General features: G+C 34.5%; 1 protein-coding gene across 2 annotated transcripts; it reads left to right on the top strand.

The window, feature by feature from the left end:
• The first annotated feature begins 2,473 nt into the window (after positions 1–2,473).
• LOC149565479 (biotin carboxyl carrier protein of acetyl-CoA carboxylase, chloroplastic-like) lies at positions 2,474–11,366 on the top strand. Of its 2 annotated transcripts, none has more exons than XM_089819023.1 (7): positions 2,474–2,889; positions 5,634–5,672; positions 5,758–5,927; positions 6,334–6,652; positions 6,803–6,874; positions 10,403–10,468; positions 10,891–11,366. In XM_089819023.1, exons 1-7 carry the CDS (start codon positions 2,716–2,718, stop codon positions 10,912–10,914), a joined length of 864 nt encoding a protein of 287 aa, XP_089675149.1. In that variant the 5' UTR covers positions 2,474–2,715; the 3' UTR covers positions 10,915–11,366. The 2 variants fall into 2 exon arrangements, with proteins under 2 accessions (XP_089675149.1, XP_089675148.1); XM_089819022.1 differs by having other exon boundaries at positions 5,755–5,927.
• Positions 11,367–14,114: the final 2,748 nt, after the last annotated feature.

The raw sequence follows: 14,114 nt of genomic DNA, 5'->3' as shown, positions 1-14,114 counted from the left end.
GTAAACTATAGACCTAGAATTTTAATTTGAATGTTAAAAGTTTTAATACCATATTACAAATTACACATCTCACTAAGATCACATCCATAAATTGAAAAAGTTAGCCTAGGGGAAAAAATATATAAAATTAAGAATCAACACTAGCCCGTAAGAGTAAGTGCAAAGTGAAATAGGTAAGACATAGGTAATTCAAAAAATATCACAAAAATTGTACATCTTATAGACTTGCCATTACATAAAGAACAATCTAACCTAATGCCAAAATAAATGGAAAAATTGCATGGTACTTAATTTATTACTAATACACTTATTTTGGTGTAAGTGAAACACTATCTGAAATTAGTTTATTCTATCATATTTGTAGCAAAATTTCTAAGTTATACCAAAAGTTTGTAGCTCAATTAGTTGAGCACAATTAGTGAGGGAGTTGATATGTTCCTTAAATAATGTCATATGCCAATAGTCAAATCTCTGTGAGGTGCAATAAATAAGAAATGAGCTCAAGAATGTACCTATGACTAATTTGGTACTAAAGACACCCTTCAATCCTTCTCTTAATATAAAGTGTAGGGCCCAAATTTAAGTTTTGCATGTTAAAAGTTTCAATATCATTCTAAAACTTTTAGATCTCAACTAGGGACCACATGCACAAATTATGGAGTTGACCTAGGGAAAAAAAAAACAAAACTAAGAATAAACGCTGGTCCTAAGAGTAAGCACAAAGTGAAACAGGCAAGACTTATGTTATATGCAAACTATCATTAAAATTGCATAGAGTATAGACTTGCCTTTGCATAAAGAACAATCAAATTTAAATGAACCAAAAATAAACGAAAAAAGTACATTATATGTAATTTTCACCACTACACTAGTATTTTGGTCCAAGTGAGTCCTATTTGAGATTATTGTATTCTATTTTTGGTTTTAGTAAAGTTTCTAAGTTATATCAAAGGATTATACTTCAATTAGTTGAGTACAATTAGTGAAGGTAATGTTATGTTCCTTAAATAATGTCGTGCATCAATGTTCAAATCTCTATGAGGTGCAATAAATAAGCGATGAGCTCAAGATTGTATCTAGGATGACTTCACTAGAAAAATACACCATTCAATCCTTCTCTCAATGTAAAATGTAGGACCCAAAATTGAATGTAAATATTAAAAACTTCACTATTATTTTACAAATTACATATCCACCTATGTCACATACACAAATTGTGGAGTTGGCCTAGGGCAAAAAATAGATAAAATAAAGAATCACAAGCAGTAAGTGCAAAGGGAATAACGTAAGACTTAGGTTATTTGCCCAACCATCATAGAAATCACATTACCTTACAATCTTGTCTTTGTATAAATAACAATGAAAACAAAATGAACCTAAAATAATTGAAAAAGTAAATCATATGCAATTTCCATTAGTAGACTAGTGTAAGTGAAACACTACTTGAAATTAGTTTATTTTAATTTAAACATAAATTCTAAGTGAATTGTATCTTAATTAGTTGAGCACAATAAGTGATAGTGATGGTATGTTTCTTAAATAATGACATCCATCGATATTCAAATATTTTGTAAGGTGCAATAAATCAGAGATTAACTCAAAATTGCACATATGATGACTTTAGTAGAATATACACCCTTCAATCCTTTTATAAATGTGAAATGTATTTTCTTAGATTAGATTAAATTTAAAAAATAATAATTTAAATTTGACATGAAATCTTTTAAACCAATAAATAAGAATCCTCAAAATTAGGGGAATCATACCAATAGTTGCTATAGCCAACTTATCACACCCATATCTTAGATGGTACATCAAATTTTGACAATTTTTTTGGTTCTCTTGGTATGAGACTTATAACTATTGTTTTGACTTTTGGGTAGTAAAGCTAGATGTCGTGGGATCTGTTATGCGTGCAATGGCAAAACAATGGTCATGTCAACATTAGTTTACTCCCTATTGTCTAAAATATACTCCCTATTGTCTCATTAGTTTGTTTTGACAACAAAAAATACTTGCACAATTGATCCAATATGTTTGCATACACGCCCCGATCATCGTTCACTATTAGTACTAATAAACTTGCACAATTGCTACAATTACCGATATTTTCTCTCAACAAAAGATGACTATTGAAATATATATACTTTTCTAATGAAATTTTTATTTGAAAAATTTAATATATAGTAAGATATAATCCAAATTTAACATCAACTTTTTAAACCCCTTTTTCTCTTTCTATAATTATTGTGTAGTTTGTATTGATAGCTCCCTAGAAACAATGCTGTCATATTTAATAAGTTTAATGACATATTGTTGAGGCCTGACTTATTAGGTCAACAACTTTGTGTTTCTCCACATGGTGCCTCGTAAATAAAGTGTTTAACTTTTCCATAAATAATATACTAATGATGTTACCTCATGTTAAATCCCATTAGAAAAGTTAACAACACCTGCTACTATGGACAAATTTACAGAAGAACTAAATTTTTATTAAGGAGCGGATTACTCGAAGGATTATTGGGCGGATTGCTCGATGAATTCGAAGGCGGATTGTTCGATGGGTGGGTTTTTCTTAGACAGCAATTTTGGAAAAGGAGTGTCGTACTTGTCATAACAACGGAGTTCCCAAATTTTCGCATTCTATATTACACGCCCTTTGTGTGAGCTTCTTGCTGGTTCAAATCTGCGCAATTTCTTGCCTGCTGAGCAGCCATGGCCATGACTAATTTCCATGCTTCTGCTCCTCTGGTTAAAGCCGAATCCGTTAGTAATGCCACGATTGTTTCAGTGCCTCAGCACGTCAGGGTTTCGAATCTCAGACGCCGTGTTTGGGCTTTCTCCCACTCTTCAGTGCGACTCCATCGTTCCCATGCTCGCCAATTCCATGCAAGTCTTCTCTCCCTAGCAGCTTTAATGGGATTTTTAGATCATTACGTTGTCTTTTTTTGCTTTAATTGAGATCTGCATAACTGTGTTTTAGTTTGCATTCTTTCATTAACTTTGAAGAAAACGCGAAGAACGTTAATGGCGTATGTTTAGGTCACTGCTTAATCAGTCAACTTGCTGTGTAAGGTGCTTTTCATTTGAATTTATTGTTCAAATTTTGACTTTTCACTTTATGCTATATTTTGAAACTTGAAATTTATATAATATTTTCTACTTTATGCAAGTTAGGTTAATGGGACTGCAAAAAACATATTTTTCTTTAAATTTTTGCAAGAAAAAAGAATTAATTTTCTTTTACAATGGCAAAATATCATCTGCAAATTCTCTAGTGATGATTATATCAGAAGAAACATAATCATCATCTGTGATAGCACGATCTCCTTCAATTTTTCTACACAGAGACCAAACAAAGGAGATGGAAGTGGACAACCCTGTTTAAAACTAATGTAACTATTGGGCACGGCTTCTGATTTTGATTATATAAGATTTTTCAGGACATTTTGCATTAAACTCTGCGATCCATCATCAAGACCAGAGCAAGACGAGAAGATCAATATCCTCCGGGTTTATCAAACCAGAAGGATTTGAACCTGACCAACTACCTTCTTATATAGTGTCATCACAAGATCAAAATAGTCTGAATCTATAAGTCTTAGAGTCTCTGGATAAGAAGCTGTTCGGTTAGTGTGAAATGGCTTCTAAATCAACAAAATAACAGTAAACCTAACTGTAATGAGTTTGTGCTTCTTCAGTTACAACTTTAAGCGTGAACAATATGGATTGCTCAATTTTCTTAATACTTAAGTTTCATACTTATGACAGCCTAGAGTATTATTTAAGCCAGCCAGCCTGTCTAACCATGGGTATGTAGCACAAGGAAGATCCACTTTACTATGTTTGGTCAATTGAGGGATTAAATCTGAAAGGGATTGAAAGTGTATACTTCTACCATTGTGCCACGATTCCAATTTAAAAGGCAAAATTGAGTTTTCAGGTTCCAGTCAAGTGAGATTCCTTTCCAGAAACATGAGAAACTTCTCACCTTTTGCATTTTATATGGTTTAAATTTTTCGCCCCATCAGTTTGGAACTTTTGACCTCATGATCAACTTTAGGAGCAAACGGAACTACTACAGTCTGCTTATAACAGCGGGGTTTTCTAAATCATGATCATATTTCACTCTATAGACTTTCAAGCATTTTTTCCTTACAGGTTTTTAGACTCTTCACATTGAATATAATTATGAGGACAGGGAAAAGTACTATGTATTGTATTGTGTGCAACAGAATTTTTTCAGTCAGGAAAGTTTTGGGGCTGTGGTATAAGTCCCTCTCCTCTTCTCCAACCCTACAATTAGTGATGTCTTATGTTTTATATGGGTACTTTAGGTTTTTCCCGTTATTATTGTAATGAAATTTGATTGCAAGTGTACATACACATGTCACATGTCTACCAAGAGATTTTATTCCAGGACAAATTATCTGGTCTCCTTAATTGTGTGTAATCTCATGGTGATATCTTTCTTACACTAACACTACGTTGTTCCTGTGGTGCTTTGTGGATCGTTACAAAAAGGTAGCATGCTTAAGCTTTGCGCACCAGACATTACAAAATTTACAAAGCAAGATCAGAGTCTAACAGGTCTTTCAAAGTTCATTACAGTTCAAACTTTCAAATTATAAAAATGAGTTCAAGCCCTGCAAGGCCAACTGCGCGGTATCATAGCATAACCAAAGAGCAACCATCATTATTCATTTTTGGCAACCTTACAAGAACCAGCAGTAGACCATGAACTGTATTGAGCTTTTGTCCTTGCCTCCTCCTCCTCATCCAAGGTTTACACAATGTTATGTAGCTCAGCCACAGTGCCCTGATCTCTTTCTTGAATTAAGCTTTCTATGAAGGAAGGATATTAGCCACCTGTTAAACTAGTCCCCTTTGGATTAAGGAAGTCAACTAAGGACTACACCAAAGACAAAGCGACTGAAAAGCCGCAGTGGTTTCTTTAGGATCCATTTAATTGGATGGTCATGTTGGGATTTCATATCAAGTTAGTATCCAGTAATATCGGTATAAATAGTAATTCTGTCCATTTTTCAGGGACTATTTATTGTTGATTTTTTTTCTAGTGGAAAGCCTTTGAAGCAAGCTTTTTGGATTGAGTTCTATCTTGTCTGTCCAATCTGTCTTGGACTTGTAACTAGTCTTGACGATTGTACCACACCTGTCAAGGTTGTTGGGGATTTTAGCCCACCTACTGAAATCAACTAATTTGATAACCACACAAAACAAAGACACTTGTTCTCCAGATATTTCAGCCCGAGCATTACTGACTACATTCTTTCAAAATTTCTTTAGTCCATTTTTATAACATATTATCAAAAATTAAGAATTTTTTAAGACGGATATTTGAATGGTTACAGTAGTTTATCTGATTGCAAGGTAGCATTTCTTCTAGAAAACACCTGAAATTTTTAATATATAAACATTAAAAAAATGTTTTTTTCTGAATGTCAGTTCTAAAATTCTGTATCCTTGATTAACTACTTAAGAACTTTGATAGTGAATGGTTGCTGTTGAAATTGGCAGTCCTAGGTGTTGCAGCTGGTATTTATATTTTTGCAGTGTTTTTTAAAAAACATTATGTATTCTAATGATTGATAATGCTCTTATTCTTTTGGCAGGGATCTTTGCGAACTATGTGGAAGTCACCTGTCAGTAAGGTAAGGCATTGATTTTTCTGTGAGCTTGTGTCGTTATCATTTGATGATCACTTATTGAGAGAATGTATCTCACACCTCTCAGCAGGTCGCAGTTGATGGATCATCTAATGCCGCTGCAGTTTCTGCCCCAAGTCTGGAAGTGCCATCATCAGAACAGAAAGAAGTCAAGCCTGCAGCAGAGGCTCCTCCAGCAGCTTCAACGATGACAGAAGAATCTATTACCACATTTATGGAGGAAGTGGCTAATCTTGTAAAGTGAGGCTTTATCTATGCTCATGGCATATTTCGAATAGTTCCTTTATAATGTATGAATTTACAGGCTTTGTGGAACTTAGTGTGCATATATTTCCCGCTGACTTCAAAAGAAAAAAAGGAAATGATTCATGTCATTCCTTTTTGTGTAGTTTCTTATAGCAGATTGTTCCTAGTGTTGGCCAAGGTGCAAAACGTGTTTCTATATTCACTATTATAAGGCTTAAACTATAGCAAATAATCATATTATATGGCCAGTATTTGTAAATTACTTTGGACTATGGAATTTGTCCATAACAGAAAGTGAAAGCTGTGCTAGATGCATTGGAAATTACAAGGATTCTTCCTTGATGGTTTTATCGATTAACATAGTTTTGAAGTTTTCTGCTGTTTGATCTTTTTGATGCAGGCTTGTGGACTCTAGGGATATTATGGAGTTGCATCTAAAACAACAAGATTGTGAACTCTTGATTAGGAAAAAGGAGGCATTGCCTCAGCCTCCTCCTCCTCCACCTCAGCAAGTAATGGTACATGCTCCTTATCCAACAGCTCCAGCCTCCCCACCACCAGCACCTGCTGCACCTGCACCATCAACTTCTATTGTACCTGCTGCACCATCAGCCCCTAAAGAATCCGCTCCTGCTAAATCTGGACATCCACCTTTGAAAAGTCCTATGGCTGGAACTTTTTACAGGAGTCCTGCACCTGGCGAGCCACCTTTTGTAAAGGTTGTTTTTTCTTATTGTAATTATTTGAAGTCCAAGAGAATTTATTTGAAATTTGTTTTGCTGCTGTAATGTCATATGAATCTTTAGCAGGCTTACTAAGGCAATGGAATTATAGGTATTTAGTCAATTGGATTTGATGTTTTATCACAGGTTGGAGATCAAGTAAGGAAAGGTCAGGTGCTTTGCATTATTGAAGCCATGAAGCTGATGAATGAAATTGAGGTGAGATAAGTTTCTTTGAGTGCCATGTATTTGTTGTATGGCATGAGCAACTAAGAGACTTTTATCTATCAGAAAGAAGAAAATAAACTAAATATCGTGATTAGTAGAGACAATATAGAGTATAAGATTAGAGTAGAAAACATTTGCTTTATCTTTGAGGCCATGTACTTAGTCAGAAGCTGATATGAAACAAATGATGGTAGAACTGGAGAAGAGAAGCTATAATCTCACAGACAAATAAACAGGACATTGAGGCTATATGGTTCTCTAGAAATAGTAATTACTAAGTTGAATGAGGCTTTTAATCTGGAATGCTGATTTGATGGGTGATATCCAATCTAATATAGAGGTGATCAGGTTAGGATAGGCAGCTAGAGATTAATAGGCTGGGGCTGTTTGGTGATGCTAGTAACTAAAATTATGCCTTGACTTTTGAATATAGCAATTCTACGTTTATTTGAATTGTATGTTTATAAAGACAAGTGCATCCATTTACATTTCAAAAACTGCCCATTGCTCAGCATAAGCATTTATACAACTCAGTTCAAATGTCTGATCCTACAATACTCTAATTCAACAGCTAAAAGCGACACCCTTATCTCGAGTCTTGTAGCAAGTGTCAAGGATAAATTTGGTTTGACTTATTGTGCTCCGACTTAACAACTTCAGGCACTGCTCTAATGCTGGTTATCGTTCTCTACAGCCCTTGCATATTTTGGACAAAAAACATATTTGCCTGCAAAGGAGGAAATAAATGCTTCAAAAATAGAGGCAGTTGTTCCACAGAACAGTGTGCTGTCCTGGCATACCTATGGAACTCCTTTCCATTCTGCCTCCATTATTTCAACCTGTCTTTTTGTCATGTTGTAAACTGTAGATGTTTGCTCAGGACCACTTGTTTGCAGTAGCTACCACTATCTTTGAGCCTTTTTCTTATGTATGCTCAAAGACTCTTCTATTATGGTATTTGCAGAGTACTACAATTTTATTCAGGACCATTTAAAAGTAATCCTGCACCTTGTAAACCAGGTTGAGCCGATTGAATTCTCTGAAAATAGCTGCCAAAATCTCGAGCAGAAGAACTATATCTTCAATGCTAGCTGCAGCTAGATGTTGTAGAAGACAATATTGTCAAATAGTGAAGGATAATTGGAAACTGTAGCATGCTGCGGATGAGATTTACCCATTTTGTTGTATTTTCAATTTAATCACCCTTAGATGTATTAAACTGTGCTTGTCAATTTCTTCCTTAAGCTGGAGAGAGGAAGCTGAATGGTACAACCGTACAAACGGCTCAAAAACATTGAACAGTGTAAGAAATAACCACTGTTTGCATACAGCAACCATTTTGGACTGTCATTCTTGTTCTATACTTTAATTGCTTAGAGCTGTGAAGCATGAAGTGAATTGTTTTTGTTTTACCTCTGAGAATCTTAGTATTTGAGATGTTGAACAAAAGCTGGTTGAAGCAAGCAGAACATGATCTATATATTGGGGACAAAGCCACCTCATACTTTATTCTGTCCTACTCAGCTTCCTAATATTTATACGATTTCTTATAGTCAATTGAATTCCCCTAGTTTTTTGTTTTAGGACTAAACTCCCTATTTCAGTCTCTTTTTTGGGTATACTATGCTTCTGTGTCTGGTTAAAGCAATTATGCCCAATTTTTATTCCCTGTAACTTATTATTCAAGAGTAGCACGGCTATGTTTAAGGCCTCGTCTATTTCTTGTCCTTCTAAGTCTGAAACCAGAGATGCAGAGCTGAAATCCATCATGTCACAAATGGGGCATCAATGAGAAAGTATTATGAGTTTGTTTCTGTATCCTCCAATATTTTCTTGTTATCTTCTTCTGGTTCATTCAAACAGTTATTGTGTCTTCTGTTGTATTTGATAAAATTAAAATAACATAGACCAAAAGAACCTGACGTGCGTACATTGACCTCATCCTTCAGTACATTTGTGTTCAAAGTCTTGGTGAATAGCACAAATGTTAGGGTAGTGTGCAAATGTCATTAGCTCTTCACAAACTCTTTCTCTGAACAGTCAGCCTCACAGAGTTTGTTGCTATTATTAACACATTAAAACTTTATTGAAGTTCAAATTCACATTTTTGCAGATCCACAAACTGGAGGGGAAAAAATATCTGTAGCTTAACATTCATTTTTAATTTTGAATACCATTATTAGTTCATCCTTTGCATCCCCAGAAGGTCGCTTCTGGACTCCATTTTACTTTTTTTAACAAATTCTGTACTTGTCATATATCATTCCTGAAGAAACAGGACCCCCCCCTCCTTTTGCCCTGTTGTTTGAGCAGAAAGTTTGGGAAGGTTCTCAAACACAGAACTTCCTTTTTAGTTGCATCCATTGTAGCAGTTGCTGAAATTTACTCACTCTAAATTGTGAAACTTTGTGTACAATTTTGTTCCTTCAGGACCATCGTAATTTTGATGGAAAGCTTAGAAACCCAAACTGAACTCCAAGTCAAACTTGTTTCCATTCATAATAAATTAAGGAAGCTTCTAGAATTTGCAACATTCAGGGATAATTTTCATTGACCAAATGAAAGTTACAAAACCTCTCCTCTCCTCTTTCAGTTCTCTTCTCAGCCTGTCCTTTCTCCTTTCCAGGTCAGTATTGAAGCCGGATATCTAGATTTCTGTTTTCTTATTAGGAAAACTCCTTCATAAGGTATGCAATCTTTTTTACTTCTCAATAGATATTGATAAAAATGATCAAATTCAAGAGAGTGTCAAATAATATAGGCTCTGCCAAGGTTGATCTCAAATGCCAAATCTGGCTCAGCCTTTTCCTTCTTATGTTGATGACCTTTTGATAATCTTCATTAATCTCCAATGCTAGCCATGATATTTAGGTCTGTCATTTGTTCTGAAAGAAGGGTTCTGGGATTAACTTGATTTGATGTGAGATTAATTTCAAGTTGAAGGGCAACAAATATCATTCCCGCTGTAACATCAAAACTGTTTCTGCTCCCTACGGTGCCTTGGTTACTTTTTCAATACTGCCAAATTCATGTTGATCTAGAAATCTGGAGACTTGCTTCTCACTATAATCTTATGGATTTTATTGTCTATTATTGTATAGGTTTCCAGTGATAACTAATTTCAATCTGCTTGGGGTTCTTTCCAATATGTTTTCCTTGTCATTCCTTGTAATTCCGAACTTCAAAGTGTTCATTAATCAGAGAATGCTGTTTCTGTTTTTTATCACATGCTTTTAATAATCTGCTTTTTCCTCTGAAACATTCTCCTCTCTTTTACTCAGATATTCTAGGCAATATTGGATAGTGTTATTCTCCTGATTATGCTTTTCAACATTGATTAGCTTCCCAACAGATTATTAAAATTTGTCGTTGTACAAAATCTGATGTTTTGTATAACTTAGAGATCTTTTTCACAATGTCATCAACAGTTGCACAAGGGTCATATTTCAAATTGCAATACATGCATAAAAATTCAACTTGCAAAGTTCTAAGTCATCTTTTGTTGTTTCCTTCTTTCAGGCGGATCGGGCAGGAACAATTGCAGAAATCATTGCAGAGGATACCAAGCCTGTCTCTGTTGACACAGTAAGTTCTCGATTTGGAAGTAATTTCCTGTTAAGTACATTAGTATTTTTACAGATTTCTTGAATAAAGGTTTAGGAAGAGCTGTGTACAAGGTAAGTAAAGTTTGCTTGAATAAAGCTTTTGGAACAACTGTGTCTGTTCTTATCATTACTGATTCGGACCATGCTCAGTGATCCATTGTCAGGATGTAATTAATGTGATGGAGCACAGCATAATCTGAAATCTCAATGATAAAATTCTTATATATAGTTTTTCCAAAAGCTTCATTCAAATAGTCCCGTATTCAGTTCCACATACATGGCTTTTGAAAACTATGAATCTTATTTTCCATAATGATTTTCTTTTCCCAATCCATTATAGTTGAAATAATATTTGTACATTCTGTTTTCAAGCACATTTAATTGCTTTTGTGTCACCTGCAGCCTCTCTTTGTGATTGCGGCTTGAACAAAAGTTTGCAAATGGGAGAAATCAAATTGGCAATATGATGTCACACGGGAATTTTTATTCAAGAGCTTCTTTTTTATGAGGTTATGGAGGAGAAGGTACACGTGCCTAGCTAATGTGCTAGCTGCATTGATATAAAGTATGAAGCAGTGTCATGGATTCATTTTATTTGTTTTTACATCCGAAGTGTCCCTTTCACCTTCAAATTCTAATGAAGGTCGGCCTTTTATTTTACTGTAGTATTAGACTTCTTGTATTTCATTAATTGATATGTAACTCTTCTCTTCGTATATGGCTTTCCTTAAACAAAAAATGTTGGCTACAACAACGAAACATTCAAAATTAATTTTGAATTGTAATTTGGCTTTGATGGGCACATATTAGGCTTGAACTATATTGATCTCTTCTAATTTGAATTGTTTCTGGCAATATGAACAGAAACATTCCATGTGCATGCTTCTTGTAAGTTATAAAGTTGCTATTTGGCATTGATTTATTCTATTGACATGCACATACATATATATAGAGACTCAACGTGATATAGTATGAGAGAGAGAGCTTACACAGTGAAAAGAATGATAACGGTAGGAATTAATCTAAATTGCTACAATTGAATTGTCACATGTAGCATATATAATGACTACTGATCAATAGAAATTAATTCTTTTCGAAGGGCCAAAGGGACTCTGTATAGGCATCAGGTCTATGATGACCTTTTTCTCAGGCTAATTTTTTTTCCAGAAATTAAGCTGCTTTGTATTTGAGCGCATCATGAAATTCGCTTCTTGGTTGTGGAACCATGCGCAACTAAAATATTAATTATGAATATTTCAATTACCTTCACGTGTGTGGGTTTGAACTTGTTATAAATATCTTATGGTTACATTTTCAGCTCTTTCCACAAGCATTCAGGAATAAATCATAGTCTGCCAAAAACAATTGCAAATCAGATGGCTAATTTAACCAATTTGAATAGAATAGTACAACTAAGACTACAGATGAATGGTATTTATAAATGTGCTGTGGAAATTATGTATTAGCTCTTGGAAACAACAAGGGAGCAGATTCTACGAAGTTCTGAACATACAATTAGAATCTAGACTTTTGTTTATCATATAATGAAAGTTGTATGAAGCCATGCTCATGAGACCAAGTAATGCGCAGATGGATGTATGGATGATTGGCGAGTTCTTTCAAGTTTCAATGATTTTTGCACTAGTGCACGGCCATGAAGTGTAAATGTGAATGTAAGAATGATACAAGCCTTTGTATTTATGCGTACGAAGACTGTTTTTATCAAGTTTATATGAAGTTTGGGAACACCACATTGGGAACAGCTACATATATCAAATTCATAATTGAGCGGCAGCGTGTAGACAAGAAAATTCCCAATATATTTTTGGAGAAGTTTTCTGGTAATCAAGTGTTAGGGTGCACGATCCATTCAAATGGGGATGTGGGGAGGAGCTGGGGCATGATATCTTCCAGGTGCATTTATGTTAATTGAGAAATTATCATTGACTCCAGTATTCTTTATAGGACAAGTAAAATGTAGGTAGTAGATTATCATAAAATCTAAAGATAGAACTTAATTTGAGAGATACAGGTACATCAACGCATAAGGTAAATTTAGAGAGGATGTTTTAGAATCAACATTTGTAAGTACGTAGAAATATAAAGAGCTTGCGTAATGGCTTAGAAATATAAAGAGCTTGTGTAATGACTTGATGTGAATGCTTTTTTAGTAAATTGGAAAGTGAAGTTGAATAGGAATTTCTTGAGAGTCCAAATTCAAATTCTTAAGACTATATAGTTCAGTGCTGAACTCAAATCAATTTCAGAGCTTACATCAAATATTGGGAGTAAAAGAAGAGGACGGTCTTTACAATACGTCTCTTAACAGCTAAGGACCTTTTAAAATGGACTTTCGAGTTATGAAAGTTCTACCGATAAAATGTATTCAATGACTGCCTAAGATTCTGGATTTCCGTTGCGGGAGTTGTCAAATGTATGACTTTCGCAGTGACAGATGCTAGACAATTTTTGATTGATTACTAACAAAATCATGTTCTTAGAAACTAATGACGGTTAAAAACATCACTAATCGAACTTTTACCGTTTTAATGCAATGCATTCAGTGATAGCTATTCTTCTTTGTTCCACACGAAATGGTGTAACAATTGCAAGCAAAGAACACCAACAATTCTGAAAGTAACGCCTGACAATTTCATTGCTATGAAAAGACTTAGCAAAGCAAAAGGTCTTAAAATGAAATCTAAAATATAATCAGCAGTGTTTGGGGTTTACATGGGCTCTTTGTCTCTTCATGAAGTTGAAAAGTTCCTACTAGGAATAAGTCTGGCTGATGAATTTGAGATCTTGTCCTTGGTAAATTCAACAAAATGGATATTCCTCAATCCTTTGCAAACAATTGAAAAGGTTTGGCTTATTGTCCTTGATTTTAGCTTCGGCAAAATCCAATAATAACCCCTAGGATTTTTTCATCCAATTTGTAGCCTTTGTTATCTCGAGGTGTGATTTTTATATTTTTTTGTGCCTTGATTATCAAGTTGTTTGATGTGACAAGACTTAAGTTCTTGAATTTTGTTTTAATAAGTTCTCAAAGTTAGTATTTAAGGTGTCTTGCAATTCAGATTTTACAGCCTTCATTACAAGTAAGTTTGCGCTGTTGCAGTTTGGGCCTAAAGTTCTGAATTGCAAGTTGTGGGCAAATAAGCACTTGCAATCGGAACTTCAAGTCCCGACTGTAATTCATATACAATTGGAAGTTTAAGTCTCAACAACAAAATGACTTCCACTTAATTATCTTTTAGATACTCTTATCTACATATTGAGATTTGAAGTCAAAAAGCATATGCCACCCTCTAGCAGCGTGAAGACCTCTTTGATAGAGGATGATGTTAACGAAGTTATGTTTTTAGACATTAAGTTGCTTTTAACATGCATTATTTGATTCAATCTTGACATATTTAATGTAAAATTGTAAGATGTAATTGCATGCGACATATTTCAAGTTGAAATAGATTAGGACTGTAATGTTGAATGAGTCAACAATTAGTTAGGATTCTTTCACTTTTTTTCATAGCTTCTCTTCTATAAATATGAGAGGGTTCATTGTAAATAAAGCATCCTTTGGTGAATGCAACTAAACTCTTACCAATTTGTGAGCACTTTAAAAC

The sequence above is a fragment of the Cupressus sempervirens genome, chromosome 3 (genome assembly GCF_028749045.1).
Source record: "Cupressus sempervirens isolate cs-2001-9-10 chromosome 3, ASM2874904v1, whole genome shotgun sequence".
NCBI classification, from domain to species: Eukaryota; Viridiplantae; Streptophyta; class Pinopsida; order Cupressales; family Cupressaceae; genus Cupressus; species Cupressus sempervirens.
This window is presented reverse-complemented; position numbering and strand designations above follow the sequence as displayed.

Bases quoted from the DNA above. Each gene is read 5' to 3' on its own strand.
- LOC149565479 (XM_089819022.1), top strand. From the start codon at position 2,716: ATGGCCATGACTAATTTCCATGCTTCTGCTCCTCTGGTTAAAGCCGAA. The intron at 5,928-6,333 runs GTGAGGCTTTAT...TTTTTGATGCAG, and splicing joins GAAGTGGCTAATCTTGTAAA to GCTTGTGGACTCTAGGGATA. The intron at 6,875-10,402 runs GTGAGATAAGTT...TCCTTCTTTCAG, and splicing joins AGCTGATGAATGAAATTGAG to GCGGATCGGGCAGGAACAAT.